The 21,343-nt window shown below is 39.3% G+C and overlaps 1 protein-coding gene across 2 annotated transcripts in view; it reads left to right on the forward strand.

Annotated features, from left to right (window-relative positions):
- The window catches only part of LOC138265792 (uncharacterized), a 91,965-nt gene extending 71,848 nt beyond the window's left edge, over positions 1 to 20,117 (forward strand). For both annotated transcript variants that reach the window (XM_069213826.1, XM_069213825.1), the window contains exon 4: positions 16,945 to 20,117. In XM_069213826.1, coding sequence (XP_069069927.1) covers positions 16,945 to 17,403 — 459 coding nt within the window. In that variant the 3' untranslated portion in view covers positions 17,404 to 20,117. The remainder of the gene's footprint in view (positions 1 to 16,944) is intronic.
- The last annotated feature ends 1,226 nt before the right edge of the window (positions 20,118 to 21,343 follow it).

Genomic DNA, 21,343 nt, shown 5'->3' on the forward strand with positions numbered 1-21,343 from the left:
CATTTTCCTTCTTTATATATATACACCTAATTAATATGTTGATTATTTTTATAGGCAGTCACGTGCCCCCTGAGTAGGTTTCAGTAAGTCTCGGTACCACAGGTTAAGAACCACTTGCTTAGGGGCCAGGGGGTAGTCAGAAAAATAAAATAAATCCCCTTTGCATTATATCCCAGTGGCAACGAGTGAGCAAGCAGACAAACAAGCTTGGCACTCGTTTGTTCGTTTTCTTCTTTGTTTTTCTCATGCTTTAATTTCTTTCAGTCCAATTTTCATATTTACTTGGTCATTTATTTGTCTCTGTTTACACCTATTCTTTCTCTTTAATTTGTTTCTTTTTTATTTATTTGTTTCTATAGTCCTTTTTTCTTTTCATCTTTTCCTCCATTTATTTCATCTGTCCCTCTTCCCTTCCATTTCCTTTTTCCTTCTCTCCATCATATGTCATTTTTCATCTGTCTTGGGTTCCTTTTTTCTCTCATCCTTCTTTTTCTTTCTTTTTTCTTTCCTTTATTCTTTGCTGCTGCTCATCTCTCTGTCTTCCTTTTCCTTCTTTCTTCCTTTGTTCCCTCTATCCATCATCCTTTCTCTCACCATCCATTATCCTTTTTCCCTTTTCTGACCCATCTCTCTATCTATGCTTCATCCACTGTTTCTTCTACCCTTCTCCACGTCCATCCATAATACGATTCTCTCCATTCTTCCCTCCATTCCTTCTATGTGTGCTTCCTTGATCCATTTGTTACTGTCAAATACAGTTCCATTATACTAGTCTCTTGTAATGGAGTTTCCATTTATATGCCAATATTTCCAATAAAAGACAAATGATCCATAAACAATAATTCAAAGGACTTATGTAACACAAACCTTGCCAGTGGTCCCACTCTTAATCGATCTTCTAAAGTGGGGAATTCCTGACACCGTTGGATAGGGGTGGGATAGAAAAAGGTATAACTAACAACAAGGAAGAGGAACCAGTGTTTTTCTGGCAGGGTGTGGCTTAACATTAGTGCAGAAAATGGTTTCATTGTTGAACGAGTACACAGTGTTTGTCTTCACAGGGACGTCTGTGGACAGACCTTGACCATACCCCTCCAGCCAATATAAAACTAAGGCCCATATTTACAAAACAATGATGCAGGGTGGCGCTGCAAGCCAGCTTGCTGTGCTACTCTGCGTCCTTCGAAAGTGCAGGGATGCGTCGTATTGACATCAATACAACGCATCCCTGTAGTTTCCTCTGCACTGGAGCACAATTGTCTACTTAGCACCAGCGCAGGCACCCTTGCACTGTGGTGCAAGGGTGCCTGCTTTGCAGCCCTGATTGTTTATGTGCAGGAAGGGGTACCTTCCTGCATTTAAACAATCATTAATGATGTTTTCCTTCTTCTATGTACAGAATGCACTATACGTGGAAAAAGCAAAAAACAAGGAGAAATAAAGTTATTTCTCTTGTTGCACCACATTTAGGCCACCCCGGGGGTCGCGTAGGAATCTGCCACATTCCCAGGTTTACAAAACATTGTAAATATGGGAATGCATCAGATTCCGTGGGTGTTGTGTTGGAACACCCTTAGCAATATCCATGGAGCGCCCCTTTCACGCAGAGATATGTGTGAAAGGGGACCATATTTACAAGGCCATGAAAAGCCACGTAAGGTGGTTTTACCTAGCCGTGTGAATATATGTGCTGGCCAACTGCCCCGCCGGATGTCACCAAAGTGAAGCTTCGGCGGTATTAGTGTGCCTCATGGGCATGGCAAATATGTTGCTAAATGTGCTACTTCTTGTGTGTTTCCTTGCTGGGCAGAGACAGTAAATGGGTGCAAACAAACTGTGTGTATATGTAGCAGCCTTAATAGTGTGTTACTACTTCTCTTCCGGAGAAAAGGCCTTCTTTAAATCCCCATAGAATCAAAGTTGAGTGAGTGCACCACATGTGCTTGACTGTACGAGTAAATTCAACTAACTTGCAGATTACAAAGGGTCATCTCTATAATAAACATTCAACAAATTCTACATGTTTCTCCATACCGCGATTTCTCTATACCACGGTCTCAGAAAAAAAAATCACCCACTAATTAGTGTGAGTGTTCCCCCTTTCTCAGCTATGATCCTTGCTGCACCAATCAATTCTCTCCATCTTACATTTGCAAAAGCAGGTATCAGGGTATTATTGCTTCTGTTATACACTGGCAATCAAATGCACACTCCAGACCATTAAAATATGTTTTTTAAATGCTTTTAATTTAACTAGTGTGAGGTTCCGGGCACTATTCGACAAATGAGTATTTAAGTAAGAGAAGAGCTTGAGAAGGCTAGAGACATATTTCTCCTAAAACATAGAGGTGACTCTAGACACATATTTATTTACCTATTTTGTTGATTTACGTTTTGTTTTTATAGTGCAACTCCACCAACAGTTATTGGAGCACTTTACAAGAAATAGCCATTACATATATACTAGATATGGTTGAGTACATTAGCAAAAAGATCAACAGTATTTTCAGTAAGTTCAACTGAATTGAATGAGGGTTGGGTCAACCTAATGGAGAGGAGAGGTAAGGAGGGAGGTTCTGCTGACATAGGCTATAAAAAGTATGATTGCATCGGATGTAACTTAGAAAGGCCAAGAAAAGTAGGGATCACTAAATAAAATGGCTCTGGATATTGTAACCCTCATTAAACTTAGGTATCTCCCATGCAAGCATGCCATGGACAAAAACCAGAAGATCATCTCTATCTGATTGGGGTTAGTTTGGCTAGTGAAACAGAACAAATTGTTAGATTTTTAAAATATGTTACATCACATGGGAGCCCTACAAAAAATGATGCCTCTAATTTACTTATTATATGTGACTTGTGATGTCTCTAATTGTCTGTAATAAGGAAATGTAGCTGCTCAACTGTAGTAAATTAATATAGTTAAGTTCTGAAGTCATAGGGCCTGATTTAGATATTGGCGTATGAGTTACTCCTTAACAACAGTGACTGATATTCTGTCCGCCGAAAACTAAATCCCATAGGATATAATGGGATTTAGATTTTGGTGGACGGGATATCTGTCACCGTTGTAATGGAGTAACTCGTTCACTAAAATCTAAATCAGGCCCATAATGTCCACTGCTACCTGTGAATAATCACAGATACAGTTTAAAAAAGAAAAACGTCAACTGGCCTTCCATTCTTCCAATATATGTTTATTTTTTCAACATTAAGGGCCATATTTATGAGCCCCTTTGTGACGCTATTGCACCACACAAATAGTGCAAAAGCAATGCAAATAAAAAATGAGATTTCTGAAGCCACGCAAGGCCACCTTGCGAGGCCCTGACAGGTTTCATAAATCTCGAGTAATGTAATGCAGTGCAAACCACAGCGTTACATTACTCTGTGGCAGGGAGGTGTTTCCATGGGTGTTGCATGAGTATGCCCATGCAACACCCATGGATTTTGACGCATTCCCAGATTTACAAGAACAGTTAAACCTGGGAATGCAACAAAATAGATACATCTCCTGAGGTGAGGCGTAATGAGGAGAATTATGTTTATTTCTCCTCGCCTCAGGTGATTGTTTTTATGCAGGAAGGTGCCCGTTCCTGCACAAAAACAATCTATGGTGGAACGGTGCCTGTGTTGACACTAGGCAGCCCATTGTGCACCAGCTCAGGGGAAAGGACATGAATGCACCTTATTGCCTTAGTTATGGCCTATTCCTGCCCTTTCTTTGTCATGCAGTGTCACGCAGCAAGGTGCTCTGCTCTGCTTTACTGCATGACTTGTCCATAAATATGGCTCTAAGTTGTTTACTGGAAAAATATAAACTCTGCATTTTCTACACATTTTGAGTCTCAGCATTATTTTAATCTTACATTAAACTGAAATTTTCAAGCAACAAATTCTTAAGTATGTTTTTGTTTTCATTTCAATGCATTGTATTGAGATGTTCAACAAAGAAGTACAGCAAGTGAGAAAAACACACAAAAGAATACAAGAAGACCCCATAAGAAATGGGGGTACTTTGTGAACAAACACGGACCGCAAGTGATTATGCAACATGAATGACAATGAGGGTTATTCTGTTAAAGAGGATCATCAATAGTTGTCACAGCATTAACATTCACGTTATGATAATTAAGACTGATATCTGATGAGAGAACTGCACAGAATGCCTAGAAAGCATAGAGGGTAGGAGGTTGAACCAAATGACAAGGATAGAAGAAAGATGTACATTCAAGAGCAGAATTGGGGCAATGGGCGACTGAAGAAAATGGAGGGGTAAAAGGCCAAGAGGGGGTGGGGGCAATTGTTGGGAAAGCTGTGGGAACAGAGGTGCTAATGTCTGTATACAAACAGACCTGTGCCAGTAGCCTATGTAGTTGGAAGGCTAGATGCCAGCTGCTGTTTCTAAAAATATATCAAGATGATGCCAGATATTAGCGATTCCCTCACTGGGAGCCTGCATAGGATAATGTGATATATGAATGCTCCGGATGCAGGTAACTCATGCCCACCATGTGTGCCAGTTGCTGTGTCTAAAAGTATATCAAGATGATGCCAGATGTTTATTAATTCACATACTAAGAGCATGGATAGGGTAATGTGATATATGAATGCTCCTAATGTAGGTAACTTATGCCCATCATGTATAGAAAGAAATATAATTGCCACATTTCCAATCAAGCAGTATTTGTTTCATCGCAATATTTAACTGGAGGTCTAATATTGTATACTGAATATGAATCAATGAAAGAGGGAGTATTGAAAACAGCAGGGCCCAAAATAACTTAGAAAATCCAGTAAAGTGACTTGATTGAAAATTTTGGAGAGTCACCCAGCCACACTGTACCAGACAGGTTTAAGAAATCCACAGCCAAAGAACATAAGGTCAACTTCCCTTGGAGTCTGATAATTTGACTCTGCCCAGAGTATAAGTTGATCATTATGTTAGATAAAGAGTGAATAACTTGGCTTGTGTGATAGAAGGTATAATTTTGTGATTTAGCACAGATGTGAAAATGTTATTCCACATTTCCTCATTGGGAGTATCTTATCAACCTTTCTAAAATATTTGTCCCACTTGGCAGAGAAAGTTGGTTTGTAAAATGTGTATATTTTGAGAGGTAGCTTGGCCTAAAGAAATCCATTTTACTAACAGTTGAACTACGTAAAGGTCTCTAAGCAGATCAATTTTTGTCAACTTTACCTTTAACTTCAGGAAAGTATAGATGCCAGGATTGGACAGATGTTTAGAAACCTGACGTTTGGCAAAATATCATGGTCTTGGGCCATTGCATAAATCTCTTTGACTAGGGAGATTCCTTTCCCTGCACAAAGGAGCTTGTCAACGTGTGTAGGATCAATTACAGTTTTTTCACACTTCCCTAGATATAACATAATAGTCTCCATTTTCCTGCCTAGGACAGGGATGTGGAATTCCTATCGCCCGACGCCCGGGACATCTTGTTTGGGGTCAAGGGCAACAAGTTTGTTTGTTTACTTTGTCCTTGGGACAAGTAGGCCCAACCCCCTGCAGCACAAACCCTTTGGCTGCCTGTTTACAGAGAGTGGAACTCTCTGCAGTTGAGGTAATGTGTTGCCAAAAGATAATGCTGTTCGAACTTGTATTTATGGTTCATTATTTGAAAGCCTTCATTATTAGGGTGAGTGCTGTAAATAAATGTTTTAAGGTCACACTTCACTACTGACGTTGGTTCCAGTACAAAAAAAAAAAAAAATGTGTATACACATGTTTGAAAAGTTTAGGCTATGAGGCTAAGTATAATGCTCCCAGAATGCTCTCTGATTATATGCAAATGAAGTGTCATTTAGTAAAATGTGTTGATGCATGCTAGTATTTCCCAAAAATATTTCTAATGGAAAATCAGTGTAACCATTTTCAACACGATTATGGGAAGCATGAAAATAAACAAACACTGACAAAGCCAACTGATCTGACATATTTTTATAAGTCTTTTAGTTTCATCAATGCGTGTCTTGTTTTGACATGGCTTTTGTAACACTTTATTGTTGTGGGAGCTACCAGGCCCTCAACATTGTAACAAACACTGGCAAACCCCCCCAAAAACGTTTTTGAACTCTAAAAGCACACGTAGCCACCAGCGGCATAACAAAGGCCCCGCAGCCGCCCTCCAGGGGGCCCCTTCAGCACAGCACCTGCCCTGAGTGAGTCTGGAGAGGGGGCTCCTCCATGTTCTTTACAAAGGGGCACCCTCCAGTTTCGTTACGTCACTGATTGCCACTGTAGTTCCTGACACTGAACAAAACTACTTTGTGTGACAATATGCTCCTTGTGGAAGAGCAGAATGCGATCACTCACAGTAAAGCCGGCCGAAAGAGAGAGAAATAGAAGTTTAATAAAAACAAAATGTCTTTGTTAACACCAGACCTAATTAGGGACCAAGACCCACATGTAGGTAGATTTTTGCATGTCGCAAACAGTGACTTTCGCTGTTTGCGACGTGCAAAAAGCACATTGCGATGCACAAACCCAGTTTTGCGATTTGGTAACCTGGTTACCGAATCGCAAAACGGGTTTGCGACTCGCAATTAGTAAGGGGTGTTCCCTTCCTAATTGCGACTCGCAGTGCAATGTAGGATTGTTTTGTGACCGCGGGCGCAAACCAATCGCAGTTTGCACCCATTTCAAATGGGTGCTAACACTTTTGCAAAAGGGAAGGGATCCCCATGGGACCCCTTCCCCATTGTGAATGTCACTGTAAACATTTGAAAAGAAAACGTTTCATTTTTCATTTTTGTTATGCATCTCGTTTTCCTTTAAGGAAAACGGGCTGCATTACAAAAAAAAAAAACTGCTTTATTGAAAAGCAGTCACAGACATGGTGGTCAGCTGTCTCCAGAAGGCCACCATCCCTGTGAGGGCCGCCATTCACGAGGGGGTCGCAAATTGCGACCCACCTCATGATTGTTCATGAGGTGGGCATTTGCGAAGCCCTTGCGAATCACAGATGGTGTCAGGGACACCATCCTACATTCGGATTTGCGACTCGCAATTTGCAGGTCGCAAATCTGAACCTACCTACATGTGGCCCCAAATTCTTAAAGAAAGTCACAAAAGTGCACCCATGGTATATGTCGTACCCCTATAAAATATTTGTGAACTGTATTTTAGCATGGGTAAATACGATGTGTAGATTTGCTCTTGTAAAAATCTATTGAGCATTTGCAAGTTCATTTTCCCTCCAGCCACTTTCTTCCCAATCCTGGAAGAAGTTCTAATTCTGCCATTGTCAGGAGTAAATGTCCAACCTTTCTTATTATGGGAAAATATTAGAGAGAAGCTGGTAAAAATCTTTAAAACATGCAGGTTAGTAGGTTTGCAGACTCAAAGGCATTCAAGCCCTGGAACTATTGCTTACTTCATCCTCCAGCCCCAGTATGCAGATCTGCAGAAAGGTGGCAAAATAAGGAAATTGCTACAGTAGGGATTGAAACTGCAAGTATTCAAGCCCTACTATGGTAGTAGCCCTGGCATAATCAGAGAGGCTATTATCAGAGCACTTACATAATGAGATTGCTGCCATAATTTGTCGCCACACTACATGGCACCAAAGGGACAAGTAGATCTTTTTACAGGACAAGTAGATTTGAGAAGCAACCTGTCCACTGGACAAGTAGATATTTTAATAAATTCCACACCCCTGCTAGGAGGAGAATTGCTATGATGGTGTCTTTAAGAATTTGTTAGGAATCTAGAGGGTGATTTGAGGCATTGTAGAAAGCACAAATAAGTGGTAGGGGACAGCTAATTCTCTTTCCACCCAATACCAAGGTAGTTGGGACTCTTTAGTATCATAAACCATCTTGCTTCTTGTGTGGTAAAGAAGGCAGTTTGTTAATTAACCGATTGGGGAAGTGACAACCACAGTTTATTTAGTAGAAACACAGGCTGATTTAAGAGCCCCTAGTGCCTCCTTGTGCCACATTACTGTCATTTTTTTACACGCTAATGTGGCTCAATGAGGGTAAAATTGCCGCGCCAGATTTACAAAGCTGCGCAGTGCATGCATTGCGCCACTTTGTTACCATTTGTGCCACATTATGCCTGCTCTAGGCATAATTAATGCAAAGGGGGTGTTGTCCTGTTAGGGGGGGCCAAAGAAATGGTGCAAAGAAATCTAAAAGATTTCTTTGCGTCATTTATTTTGGTGCTTGTAACACCTGCTCAGAGCAGGCGTTAAAAGGAGGCACATCATTGTTGTCAATGGGCCTCAATGGACTTGGCAGGATTACTGAACATTTTTTACGCTAATCCTGCAAAGCTCTGAACTAGCGTAAAAAATTCTGATGCTAGTTCCTCTTACTACCAACCATGGTGCACCGTATCTTAGATACAGCGCACACACGGTGACATTAGGGGGCTTTAAGGGATGCAAGAAAAGTGGCCTAAGAGCTGTACCTCTCCGAGGCCTTGGAGCTTCGAGCCCCTCAGACATTAACACTCAAGACTTATTCACACTCACATGAGGAAAATACAGCAATACTATGGAATGGGGCTAGTATCTCAATATTACAAGACTTTGCTACAGTAGAGGCACAGTGACCAGAAAGAAAGGTTTTCTTGCTCTTTGCTCTGAACTATACGACATGTGTATTCAATACTCCTTTATTGGTCCGTTTAAATTCAGAATTTTCTTCTAAGGTCAACCATTAGTGTGTACAGATCCTTCTGACCGTGCATCCTTTCTAGGCAATAGGATTGAATGTTGAATGGATTTTTGATGACATTTTTGGGTTGTCTTGCTATCAGGTTGTAACATACATTTATGATAACCATACCTCTTGCTCATTCTCCTAGACACACTTACTTGGGATTACCCAGGCAATTCAATCTGCTTCTATTTACAATCTGTATTCAAGCAATCTGGACCAGACCTTCCCAAAGCTTCAACCATTATACTCTGTCTTCATAGTGAGACATCCTTGGTGGCTGTACGGTAAAGTCAGTCTAAGTTGTAGTATGCATCCCACTCAGGGTAAAATCCCTAACTAGTAGCTAGTATTATAAATAACATCTTAATCTAACTTCATAGAGTTGTTTCTTATAGCTCTTCACCTTGCCAAATAGGATAAGAAAACTGTCTCTGGAAGGAAATCTTACATATTTTTGGGATCCAAGAATCAAGAAACTCAATCACTGAAGGAGCTTGTCTGGGCTATGGATTTGTTTGCTCTGGCATTTACTGCTGTCCTTCAGCAAGTCTCAGATTTAAATCTTTTAAGTCCTTTCTGAATCCCCCTCTTATACTTATAGAATATCTGTATTGGTTTTGATATCCTGCATAATATTATATTCAGCATTGAGTTTCTTTAGGATTTTATGAACTGTAGTCATTCTTTCCGCCTTATCTTTGATAGGTGAATCTGGACTTGGAAGGTTTTGTTTTGACCTCGCTAGGATGTCTTTGGGGTGTTTTTCTTTGAGTTCTTTTGCTTCAGCCATCCTGGTGGTGTATTATATACAGTTGTAGAAGAAAGTCCAACTAACTCAACACTGCAACCGCACGATAGAGGAGAAGGGGCTGATCACGTTTCAAGTCATGTCCTCCCAAAAAAAAATTACTGCTTTTGATGTGTTAAATTTTGCACTACATTCCAATTTTACTCTTAATGTATCCAATCATAATATCCTTTTCATATAAAGAACAAGTCACCAAGGATTTAGGTGATTTGTGGGTAGGGTGATGCTGTGACCATGTTATATAAGGAATAAAACATGCCTTACTGTATGTCATAAGGATGTTGCATGCCACCTTTGTTTTCCATGACCTTATAAAGGAACTCAGCCATTGTCATCGTTCCTCTATATGTTCACCAATCTCCTCGGTGACTTGGAATATCCTTATAATATCCAATAAGGGGTACTTTATTCCATATTTAATGTTGACAGGTAACCACTGTTTGGTACTTCCATCACCTTATATTGGAAAAATGCCTCATTCAGTACCCTCATGAGAATTTTATGTAATTCAGCTATACTAATGATGCCCATTTTGGTGAACCAGGAGCATATCACTATGGCATACCCAGCACTTGATAGACAAGGCCCACTGCATTGTACGAACCACAGTTGATATATAACATATAAAGAATACAAGCTCAAGCCTACATTTAATCAAAATTAGATCCATATGTAAACAATATATATATTTATATACAGTGTGGGACGGTGGTGCATTCCTTTTTCATGTGTACTGATGCTGTTTATGTTTGAACTCTGGATACTCTTGTCCAGTCTCCTGTGTATGTGCTGTTACTCCCTAAATTTGGTAAAATTGGCTTATCACCAGGTATCATATTTAACATTCCAGTAAGACCATCATTTATGGGTAAGAAAATGAACCAGTAGCAGAGAAAGTAAATGTCTCCGATGGACTGCATGGCATATAGGGCCATTGACTCATCTGACAAGGAAAACATGACTACAGGCCTTAATATTTAATTGCTCCCTGCTGAAGGATTTCACCTTCCATGAAAAAACGTCAGAAGGCAGAAACTTTTTTCCGGACAACCCACTTGGTGTATCTGAACTCTGCTCCATCACAGTTTGCCTGAAACTGCACCTAGTTCCCATTCAACAATTAACAGTGATTTCTTATTGGCACTTTACTTTTTCTTGGCCCTGTGTGTTGTAAAACTTTAAAAATTCATATCTATGGTCACCTTAATTGGATTTAAGTAGCTTTGTGTCATATGCTACTAATGTTTTCTTATTTTTAGAAATGTGTTGTAGGATGTTTATTGTGTTATGTTTTGACTTATTGACTATTTTAGTTTTGCTAAATACTTTGAAGATTTTCCTAAATGCACCCAGGCAACTCTGTGCCGTAGCTGCCCAGAGTTGAGCCCAGGTCTAAATTTGTGTTTGACGGGACAATATTTTGGAACTTATTAATTGTGTAGGACTCACATTGTCTCCAGCTAGTAACTCATTTTCTTGCAATCATGAACTGTAGAATATATTATTTTTTAAATGTGTCTTTGATTGCTTCCATCACAGTTCTAGATGTGTGAAGGAAGTGAAAATAATCATCAAGCCATTTCCCCTGAAGGCCAGCTTTAACTCTGCCCTCTAAGAATTGATATTAATGTTTTTTTAATTTGTTTTTACCACTTGTTCAAAATCCACTTGCTGAGATAACTTCCGTCTTAGGAAGAAGAGGTATAGATTTGTGGCCTCTGTTGTCAAGCACTGACTCCATACATAGTGCATTTGTTAGGTCCTAGCATTTACTTCATTCTCGCCACTAGTGGTTACTGGTGGGCTTACACTGATCTGTTCTATTTCAAAAATTGTTCCTGAACTATTGTTTACACCTGCAGTCACTTGTTTGCACTGAGCACTGCATCATCTAGAATTTATAACGATATCACCAAATATCAGTTACACTTTCATGTGTGGACAAATTTTGCATCATTTGCAGGAATCAAATGCACAACGAGGTCGGCTGCCCTTTGGACCCAGAAACAAGTGTGGTGAACCATCAACAATTTCATAACACCACCCCAGAAAATTAGACACTATGACCAGTGTGGCCACGGAAGGAAAACTCCAATCAAAAATATAGTTAAAAGCTTTATTACAAACAAGAGCTCAAAGTCATGTAGACTATGCCCAAAACCAAGTTATAAAAATACATAATCACAAGGGTTGCCCAAGGTGACGAAATAAGTTCAGGCAAACTAAGATCAGCAAAACTATGCATTTAAGAACGATAATACAGGAAGTCAATAGAAATATCCGAGACACAGAAATCATGTGATGCTTAGGTTTCATAATCCTTTAATCAATTCAGATTAAATTATCTATAATCTTTGGCTGTACCCAGGTCAACCCTCCAGCTAACCAAATTGGGGGAATACATGTGTGGGGCGAAACACATGCGGGCAAAATGCAAAAAATACGAAAGGGACAAAAATTACTTAGAAAATAATAATTTGGGCTACAGGACACTAAGATAAGAAACAAAATAAGCGTCAGCATGGTGGCGTTTCTATTGCAAAAAGGGCCTGTCATGGGGCAAGGGTTAATGGCAAAGAGGAAGATACCTCTCCAAGGAATGCAACACTCAGCGAATCTTCAACAACAGAGCATCTGGTCAGCAAGGCTTCTGCAAGCTTCAGGAAAGTGTCTGTCTCTGACCAAGACAAGACTGATTCTTCTCCAAGTTCGATCATCCTACGGTATATTAATCCACATGAAATGTTCCAATTGGTCATCAGTGTCAGTTTGTGTCACACTAAAGGGGCATCATCCAATCATAATTTATTACCAGACCTCAGGTTGCAACAGTCGACATTTTCCCAAATCTGTTATGGGAACATCTCCTTTTCAGTGTAACTCCAAAGGGTATCAACATTTGTATACAATCTCAGTCCATGCTTCTGCATCACAATACTTTTGCTAGCGCGACTTGTCCTATGTAAGTAAACATACAAGGGGACGCGCATAGGTCGATTAATCTTTTGGATCGCATAGGATATCCTAGTTAAGTATAGTGAGTAAAAGACATCCTCAATAATTCAATCCAATCAACTCTAAATATCATGAACTATTCTAATAATAAATAACCACCAGAACTCATATGGAAGTTAGTTTGTTTATTTCCCTATTTGTTACAACTCTAATCAAAAACCTTTATTCAGTGAAACCATAATTGCCAAACTTTATTAGCAATACGAGCAATGAATTATCAGGATTTTTATTTATATGCAACCAACATTAATCAAGCATAGCGATTCATGAACATTGAATAATTCAGCAATATGAGTCGGTCAGTCTTAGTCCGAGTCACCATTAGTCAGCCTTGTCAGCCTACCTATCTGAAATTAGCATCAGCATTAGGGTCTTCATGCAAAAAATAATTTAGTCAAAAATCAATAATTTGGAAAAATCTAACTAAAGAGAAAAACATTTTTAAAACAGCGCAGTTGGTACCTAGAAAGAAAAAGCATTCATTAGTCATTCAGGTTATAGCTACCTATCCAAGATAGATCAGCCAAGAGTCAGACTTCGTCTCCAGGTCATCAGTCATCAGCAAGGCTTAGGCTCACAGAAGCAAACCCAAGTTTCAGCACTTCGGACAGTGTCTCCTGACGTCATCGACTTTCGCCTCTCTGTTCTGATTTTCCCCTCATGTCATGACTTTTTATTAGGGTCTTTCAGTCCGTCCCACAATTTGCCTATTGGTCAACCTTATCAGGGGTTATGACTCTAACCTATAAGTTTTGTTTACCACTTGTCTACGTTATTTTCAGAATCAAGTTCCATTAACATGATTGGTCCTTTAGTCGATGAGGACATCATCCGGCTCTTCAGGTAACAAAATTGTTGCCCCCAGCTCTTAGTCTGTAGCTCCATTGTTCAAGTCCTGGGAAAGTACATTTAGCCTACCCTACACATAATTGTATCAATTTGTTCTGATCGTCTCCTGTCCGCTGGTGAGTTTGCAGATTTCTCTAGCAGAGCTCGTCGCTGAACTCTGTACAGTTCAAGGTCCCTTTTCTCCAGTTCCAGTCCACGGCTGCTCATTGTGTCTCCATGTTTAAACAAGCAAGGCCCAGCGCCGACCAGGCCTCTGGCTAAGCCAAGAACATATGGCATCACAAACAAAGAATATATTGTTAATTATGATATATTAATACAAAACTTTTTAAACATTTCACATTATTTAGTACTGTTAACACAGATGGTAACCACTCCCTGTGGGCACAATTTGCACATTACACGTTATTTTTTAATTACTGTTAATCAAATGTCAAATTTTCTCATTAGTAAATATACGCAACTCATTAGCATATTTTCATATTAGCATATCTGCTGCAACAGTTTCAATGCCAAATAGGTACAGTTCTTCTACAGTTAAAAAATAGACTTTTTACAAATGGTTCTTTGCTTCTCATGGGAACGAAATCTGAATGAAGACTTCACATTATGAAGAAATAGTTCAGCACATTTACATGATTTTGAAATGCAAGCTCTGTAGGCCTCAGTTTTGCTAACACGAGAAAAAATAAAATGAGGTTGAATAATGCTTGTTAATAAAACACATTTAATATACAAACTTTAAATTCATCATTAATGATATTTAATCAGTATGAGTGAAACATTTAGGGGCATATTTATACTCTGTTTGCGCTGAATGTGCGTCAAAGGTTTTGACGCACATTCGGCGTAAACCCTGACCCATATTTATACTTTGACGTCCGACGCAGCGGGCGTCAAAGTTCCACCATATGCGCCATTTTTTGGAAGGGGGAACCAGCCTTGCGTTAATTATATGCAAGGTAGGCGTTCCCTTCCAAAAAATGACTTTAAGGCCTGTGCCCCATATTTATACTGTGACGTCATTTTGACGCACAGGAGGGTGCAGGCCTTAAAAAACGGCGCCCAGCCTGATGGGCGCCGTTTTTTAACACCTGGGTCAGGGCAGGCGTTAAGGGACCTGTGGGCTCAGAAGGAGCCCAGAGGTGCCCTCCCATGCCCCCAGGGACACCCCCTGCCACCCTTGCCCACCCCAGGAGGACACCCAAGGATGGAGGGACCCATCCCAGGGAGGTTGAGGTAAGTTCAGGTAAGTATTTTTTTTGTATTTTTTTTGTGGCATAGGGGGGCCTGATTTGTGCCCCCCTACATGCCACAATGCCCAATGACCATGCCCAGGGGACATAAGTCCCCTGGGCATGGCCATTGGGCAAGGGGGCATGACTCCTGTCTTTGCTAAGGCAGGAGTCATTTCAATGGGGGTTGGGCGTCAAAAAAAATGGCGCAAATCGGGTTGAGGCCAAAAGTTTGCCTCAGACCTGACTTGCCCTATTTTTTGACGCCCAAGCTCCATTTTCCCCTACGCCGGCGCTGCCTGGTGTGAGTAAATTTTTTTGACGCACACCAGTCCGCAGCGCCGGCTAACGTCATTCAATAAATAAGGTGCCCGCATGGCGCTTTGGAATGGCGTTAGCCGGCGTTAAAAGTTTTGAAGCACACCTTGCTATTGCATTACATTGGTTATAACAGAGAAGTCTATTTTTCTCATTTGCACATATTTTTAAAGTCAGTAATTTTTCACACACAAACACAAGAAATCGAAATTTGTTTCAGCATAAGCTATTAGTTTAGAGTCTGAATTATTCTTTAACACCATCTTTAACTTTCTAGCATGTGATTTAATTGAAAAGGCACATATGTCGGACTGTGAAATGCAAGCAAACTGCACATTTAAAATGCCTGTCAGTTCAGCTTTCTTTGTTAAGTTTTTCTCTCATTTACGTTCATAAACTGAGACTTTTCACAGTCTAATGACTGCAGTGACATGAGTGACAGAACTAAAATCTGTGCTCTATCACATGAATACAGTGACTCAAGCAGATCTGGTATCTTTGATGTGTGTATCTAAATTTCTGAATTTTACTTACCCAGACAATAAAATGCATCATTTTGTTGGCATTGTATATTTTGGTATGCTATTCATTATAATAGTGAAGTCTTTGTTTTCAACTATGTTGAAAAGGGCAGGAAAAAAACAGACTCTGAATGGGTAATAATCCTATATCTCTGATCGGCAACAGGTTAGCCTAAGCTATTTGGAGAGGCTTTTGTTGGGCCTTTTGGACGTTTCTTTAAGCTGTTCAGAACCTTATATGTCTGCTTAGGGTCAACTACAGTTTCTGTTTTTTTTTTGTATTTCTTAAAATATAGGGCAGGCTTCAACTGCATGATAATTAACAATGGATTGGCTTCTCGCTTTTTTGGTACCATTATTCACATTTTATGGCCTGCTGCTAGCATTCAGGACAAAGACTCCCCCCCGCCTAAAGTTATCTTCAGAAGCACCTGCTGGAGCCCTCATTTTAGTAGTCTTTGCCTCAATTGATTACTGTAGTTTCCATATGTTGCTGGCAGTATCTAATTTGGGCTTGAAAGGTTTTGGGTTCCACCATGAGGGGTGTTTGCCCGACAGGTTTGGATCTAAGTGTATTCCCATTGTCATGCCTATTGCTAGCAGATCAGCTTGTTAGGTTTCCCACAATTCCAACATGGCAGCCATGTATGTTATTCAGAAGATATTGGTTTGTTATTCCGGCCTAATCCAAGATAGCATTCTGCAGCAACCCAGTCCTCAATGACATATGAGGAAGAATCATCAAGCTTCAATTCATGCAATTTACATTGCATTCTTCGTTCTGGGTCCACTTTCCTAGGGGTGGTTTACTGATTTTCAGTTAACCTGAGTGAATGAATTATTGACATGTGGTCTCTTCTGCTCCAGTTATCATCAAGCTTCCTGTTTGTTTCCATTATTTATTTGCCTTTGGTCCTGCATGGTGAGATCATAGTGTACATTTGATTTCCCACTTTGAAGAGTTTTCAGGTCATTTGTGAATTTTCCTTAATCATGTCTCTGGGCAGAGTTTAGTTTCTGGATCTGCTTTTAAACCCTCTGGGCTGATCAGTTTTCACAACAATAAAAATGTTTTTGTGGTCTCTGGGCCGGGTATTAGAGGTAGCAACCCGTCAGTAAATATTCATTCCCCTATCTAATCTGGCTTTCCTGTAATAGTTCAACTCCATAAAGTCTGTCTTTCAGTGAGGGGCCTTGGCATCCGAAAGGCACTGCCCAAGAGCATCTTTCCAGTCTCCCTCCTTTTTCAAAAATGCATAATTAACAGAGTTTGCACATTTGTACAAGCGCATTCTTGGATTTTTTTGTACAAATGGCTTGTGGACATGCATATATGAAGGAACGTAGATCAAATTACATGCTTTTATTTAAATCGTCACTGAATCTGTCACTTTTTTGTGCATGTGTGAATCTGCCAACAACCTGTAGTACTGTAAACTCCTTGGTATTGATAAGACAATATGGAACTTTAAAAATGTGCAAACATTTATCATTCTCATTTTAGTGCCCTGGGTGCAGGTCCTTGGTGGAACGCAGAGACAAGAGCAACATGAGAGTCTTCTGTACCATCTGCAAAGCCAATAAACGGAGTAACTATGAGTTCTGCTGGCAGTGTCTAAGACCCTGGAAAGGTGGCATCAAATCATCTGTGGGATGTGCAAATAGGGAGTGCCAGGACCATAATCTGGTGATACTTCAGAAATGCAAGGTCATCGACCTGCCTCACAGTGACATAAAAAGCTGCCCCTCCATTCGTGCTTGCCCTACTTGCGGCCTCCTCATTGAGCACAAAGAAATGTGCAAGTACGTCATTTGCTGCAGTTGCAGTGTGGAGTTCTGCTTCGCCTGTCTCAACACTGCTCAGGCCTGTCAAACACTGAGACCAGCAGCTAACTACATGACCTGTGCCATGCCTGTTGCTCCCAAGCAAACCAAAATTCCGGTCTGGTCAGGGGAAACATAGTATTCAAGTCTGGAATCCCAAATGGAGGAGCTTTCCCTCTGAAACTAAATGTGGCATCCATTCTTAGGTGCATACATGAATGGGCAAATCTAATGATATTGTTATATGCCTTGCTACATTTCTGCTTCTGAGTCCCCTCTGTTTCTAATCACAATGTATTAGTGTATACTTAATTTAACATCAACAATACCCTTGGAGAGTAATAAAGTCATGCTACCATATCTGAGTACAATTTAGTATTACAAAATAACAGAGGACAGGGGAAATCATTTGTTATGAGCCCCCTAATGAGATACATGTATTTATGTGCTCATTATCATTAAAATATTTAGAGTATAACAAAGTTTTATGTTTGTATGATACTGTGCTTCTGGTTTGTGTTATATATCCATTATTCAACATACTTAAAAAGAAATGCATTACCTTTAGATAATCCCCAGATCACAGGTTTTTTTCCTCAAAATAATGTTGAAAAATAGTATACACAGCTTGTGTGAGAGACTCTCAGAGACAGGAATCTCAGAATTTCCAGAGAAAGCTTCTTCAGAAGAAACAGTCTCCCCCAAGGCTGCTCTCTTTGCATCTGTAGAAGAACAAACAGGTGAAGAGCGGCATTGCCCAAAGGCAGGTGACAGACTGGAAAAAATGAACTATGAGCTGATATGAGTGTGTGCCATTTGGGAAGCTCCTATTTTCAGAAGAAATTTGGGTCTAATTTAGACATTACCCAGGACATGAGAATAAGGGAATTTAGCCCATCAACCATTGTATCAGAGATTGTCACTAATCATTTTTCTTATTTTGACACTGCTCACATGTATCTTCATTTTGCTCACCATCTGTTTATACAGATATGAGTTTTCACATCTTCTGCACTAAAACAGAGCTCTAACATACTAAACCATTCTAAAAATAATAGTTTTGATTCTTGTGTGTGTGAATCCTTCAGAGAAAGGTGTTCCATCAACCTACTCAACAAAAACACATTCCTATCAGTTCCTGATAGTGATATATATTAAATTTTACAAATGCATTAGTGGCATAGAAGTCAGCCCTAGGCGACTTATATATCTAATTTCAAAAGCCTAACAGAACATCAACATAAAATGTAAAAATGTGCATGTTTGAAATTTGGGGGCCATTGTGCCCTCCCCTTGTTTGGGGATTGTGTTTTACCATGGGAGATGTGGTGCATTTGCTTTTAGTAGACATTAACGTGGTTTTCTTAAATAAAAATATATGTATTTTAGAGATATAATAGATGTGAAAAGTATGAGTAGTAAGTGAACAGTACTTATGTTGATTTATATGAATGTATTAATATGGAGTTATATGGGTGCAGAAAAATAAATGCACATCTCAATCATTTCTAACGTTATGTATTACTAATGACTGCAATTAAATGATTTTGTTTCCATATGTGTTAAATACATGGTACACAGTTAGCATAAGTGTTTATTAATTATGATTATGTATTTAGGCTTCTTTAGCCAGGCGAGCCCTGAAAATTCATTCTTGCAGCAGTGGTGGTGAAGTGCTGACTCATCTTGTTCCCTTTGACCTGAATTCTTTTCTAGTTTGCCTATGTGTTAGAGACTGTCCTATTGTATTAATGACAGAGGCCATGGTCTTATTAACCTTGAAACCTACAGAATTTGTACCAGTTACCGGGCAAACAGCAAGCATTAATAATTCACATGAGAACTGTTGGAATGATCCTGTGACCCATGGGAAGAAATCGAAATGTTTCAAATGTTATACAAATTGTCATTATTTAACAGAACTGTATGAATTCATCGAGATGATTTGCACCTTCTTGAGAAAATCTGGAAATGTTGCAGACCTAATGGATGTCTAAAATTTCTATTGGATATTGATCAGCCTACATGCAATGGGCACACTCTGCAGAATCAGTGAGCTATAGACATTTCTAGTTAGGGAGAGACTTTAGAAACTTTTAGTTAGCCTCCTATGGCCATTCACAGAGTTAGTTCCCTTCCTGCCTCTCGTGCTGTGAGTAATGCTCTTTTCTCATCCCTTTAATTCCCATGAACCTTGGATGCCTGTGAAAAATCCTAGTCACCCTTTCTAATTTGCCCCATTTATTCTTGCTGTTCAGAAATAATAGGCCCACTAAATTCTGAATTGCTAACTTGCCCTATGTGGAGCCTATGTTCTGCACTGCCCCTAATGGCGTTGTCTACTAATGCTGTGAAGTTATTGGTGCTCTGGACCAACAAATTCTTCCTGTCTGATGTCCTTTGAGGATAGCTATCTATGTAATCTGCAATGCAATATTTCTTGTTTGAACTTTCAGCTTAAACGACTTACACCAGTGTATTTTATAGTAAGTTTCCCCAGTTAGGTGATATTACAAATTATCTTTGTCTTTTTTGTCTTATGTTTTTGACTGTATGTTTGAGCCCTTCCCCAAAATTGTGATAGGAGTAGAAATGACCCGACCCAAAAATTTATTGTTACTATTCGAGTGTGAATTTTTCACCATCAAATAACCTGAAATCGGTCTCAATTGCTCAAGTTATTGTGGTGTTAATCTGTTATTTTGCTAGAGTATTTGATAGAATTGATGTTGGGTAGGTTGAATTTATTTAGACAATTTGGTCAGCCTACGTTTTTTATGTATGCTTACAATTTAGTTTTGCATGCCTTTTATATTACATTGGATTTGTGGTTGTAATAAAACTTTGAAATTAGATTCAGTTTGAAGTTTAGATTCTATGGCCGAATTGGTCATGATGTTTAGTTTAGTTTAAATTTGTTATGATTATGATTTGTGTTGAATGTATCTGATTACCACACACTTCGCTGAGTCCAGTGACACACTCCACTCCAAATGCAGTTTCCGAATCCTAATTGCGCTTGCAATAGAACCTGATAAATTCCCAGTATGTGTTTTCTCTAAGGAGATGTGTGGGTCTAGTGTGTCTATTTATCCCACTCAAGCTTGTAAGTTGGTTCAAACCCTCGCATGTCAGAGTGCCAAGGCGAATCTACTGGGCCTTGATGACAAGGTGACTTGTAAAAATGTATCCGCTTTATGGTCCTCTGCATCTTCCCGCAATTCCAGTTGCCTCCTTCTGTAATGTTGAGCTTCTGTGATTGACTGCTCAGAAACACATGACTTAACTTAGGTTTGAAAATCAATTGCATGCATTCATTATCGTTATTTACATAGGCTGCTCAGTCCTAAATTGCAGTATATTTATTTTCAAGAAATTATCTTATCGAATTATATCATTTGCATATGTGAGAATTGTAAGAACAGTATCAAATAAAATCCAATATCATAAATTAAAAATATGTCAACAAGTACATAGATTGAAAGACCAAATAATTCAAATATCCTCCTAATTTCATTATTAATCAACAGACCCAAAGAAACTTCTAAAATGGGAAGTGTCATGTTATATAATGTTGATATATCTTACAATAACAGTCACTGTGGCAAAATGTTTCATTGAGAATAAATCGGTGAGTGCATCATTCAGGGTTAAAATGTGGTATCTTGTGAAAACTGAATGAAGAATTTCTATCCTTTCCACCATCAAACAATCAAAAAAAGATGAGTTATGCTATATTTAACTCTAGGATTGTTTATACAATATTGATTATTATGAGAAATTCTTCACCTAAGCCCCAATATTTCCCAAATTGGATTAATATCAATACGGCTCAATAGAGTTTTCTTCCATATACTTTTGTCTGGGATTTGAGATAATTAGGGAAAATTCCCTTTGACTTTTAGACTTTCAATTGCGTTTAATATCAACTTTTTAGTTGACAAACAGTTCCTATCACTCCATTGACTGGCTTCTATAACCATTTGACTGACAAGGTATTTCATCTTTGCTACTGAAAATTCTTTACCCATATTGAGAATGTCCATTCCTGCATTAGAGTTAGAGGCAAAGTTTAGAAT

Source organism: Pleurodeles waltl, chromosome 11, assembly GCF_031143425.1.
Source record: "Pleurodeles waltl isolate 20211129_DDA chromosome 11, aPleWal1.hap1.20221129, whole genome shotgun sequence".
Lineage (NCBI taxonomy): Eukaryota > Metazoa > Chordata > Amphibia > Caudata > Salamandridae > Pleurodeles > Pleurodeles waltl.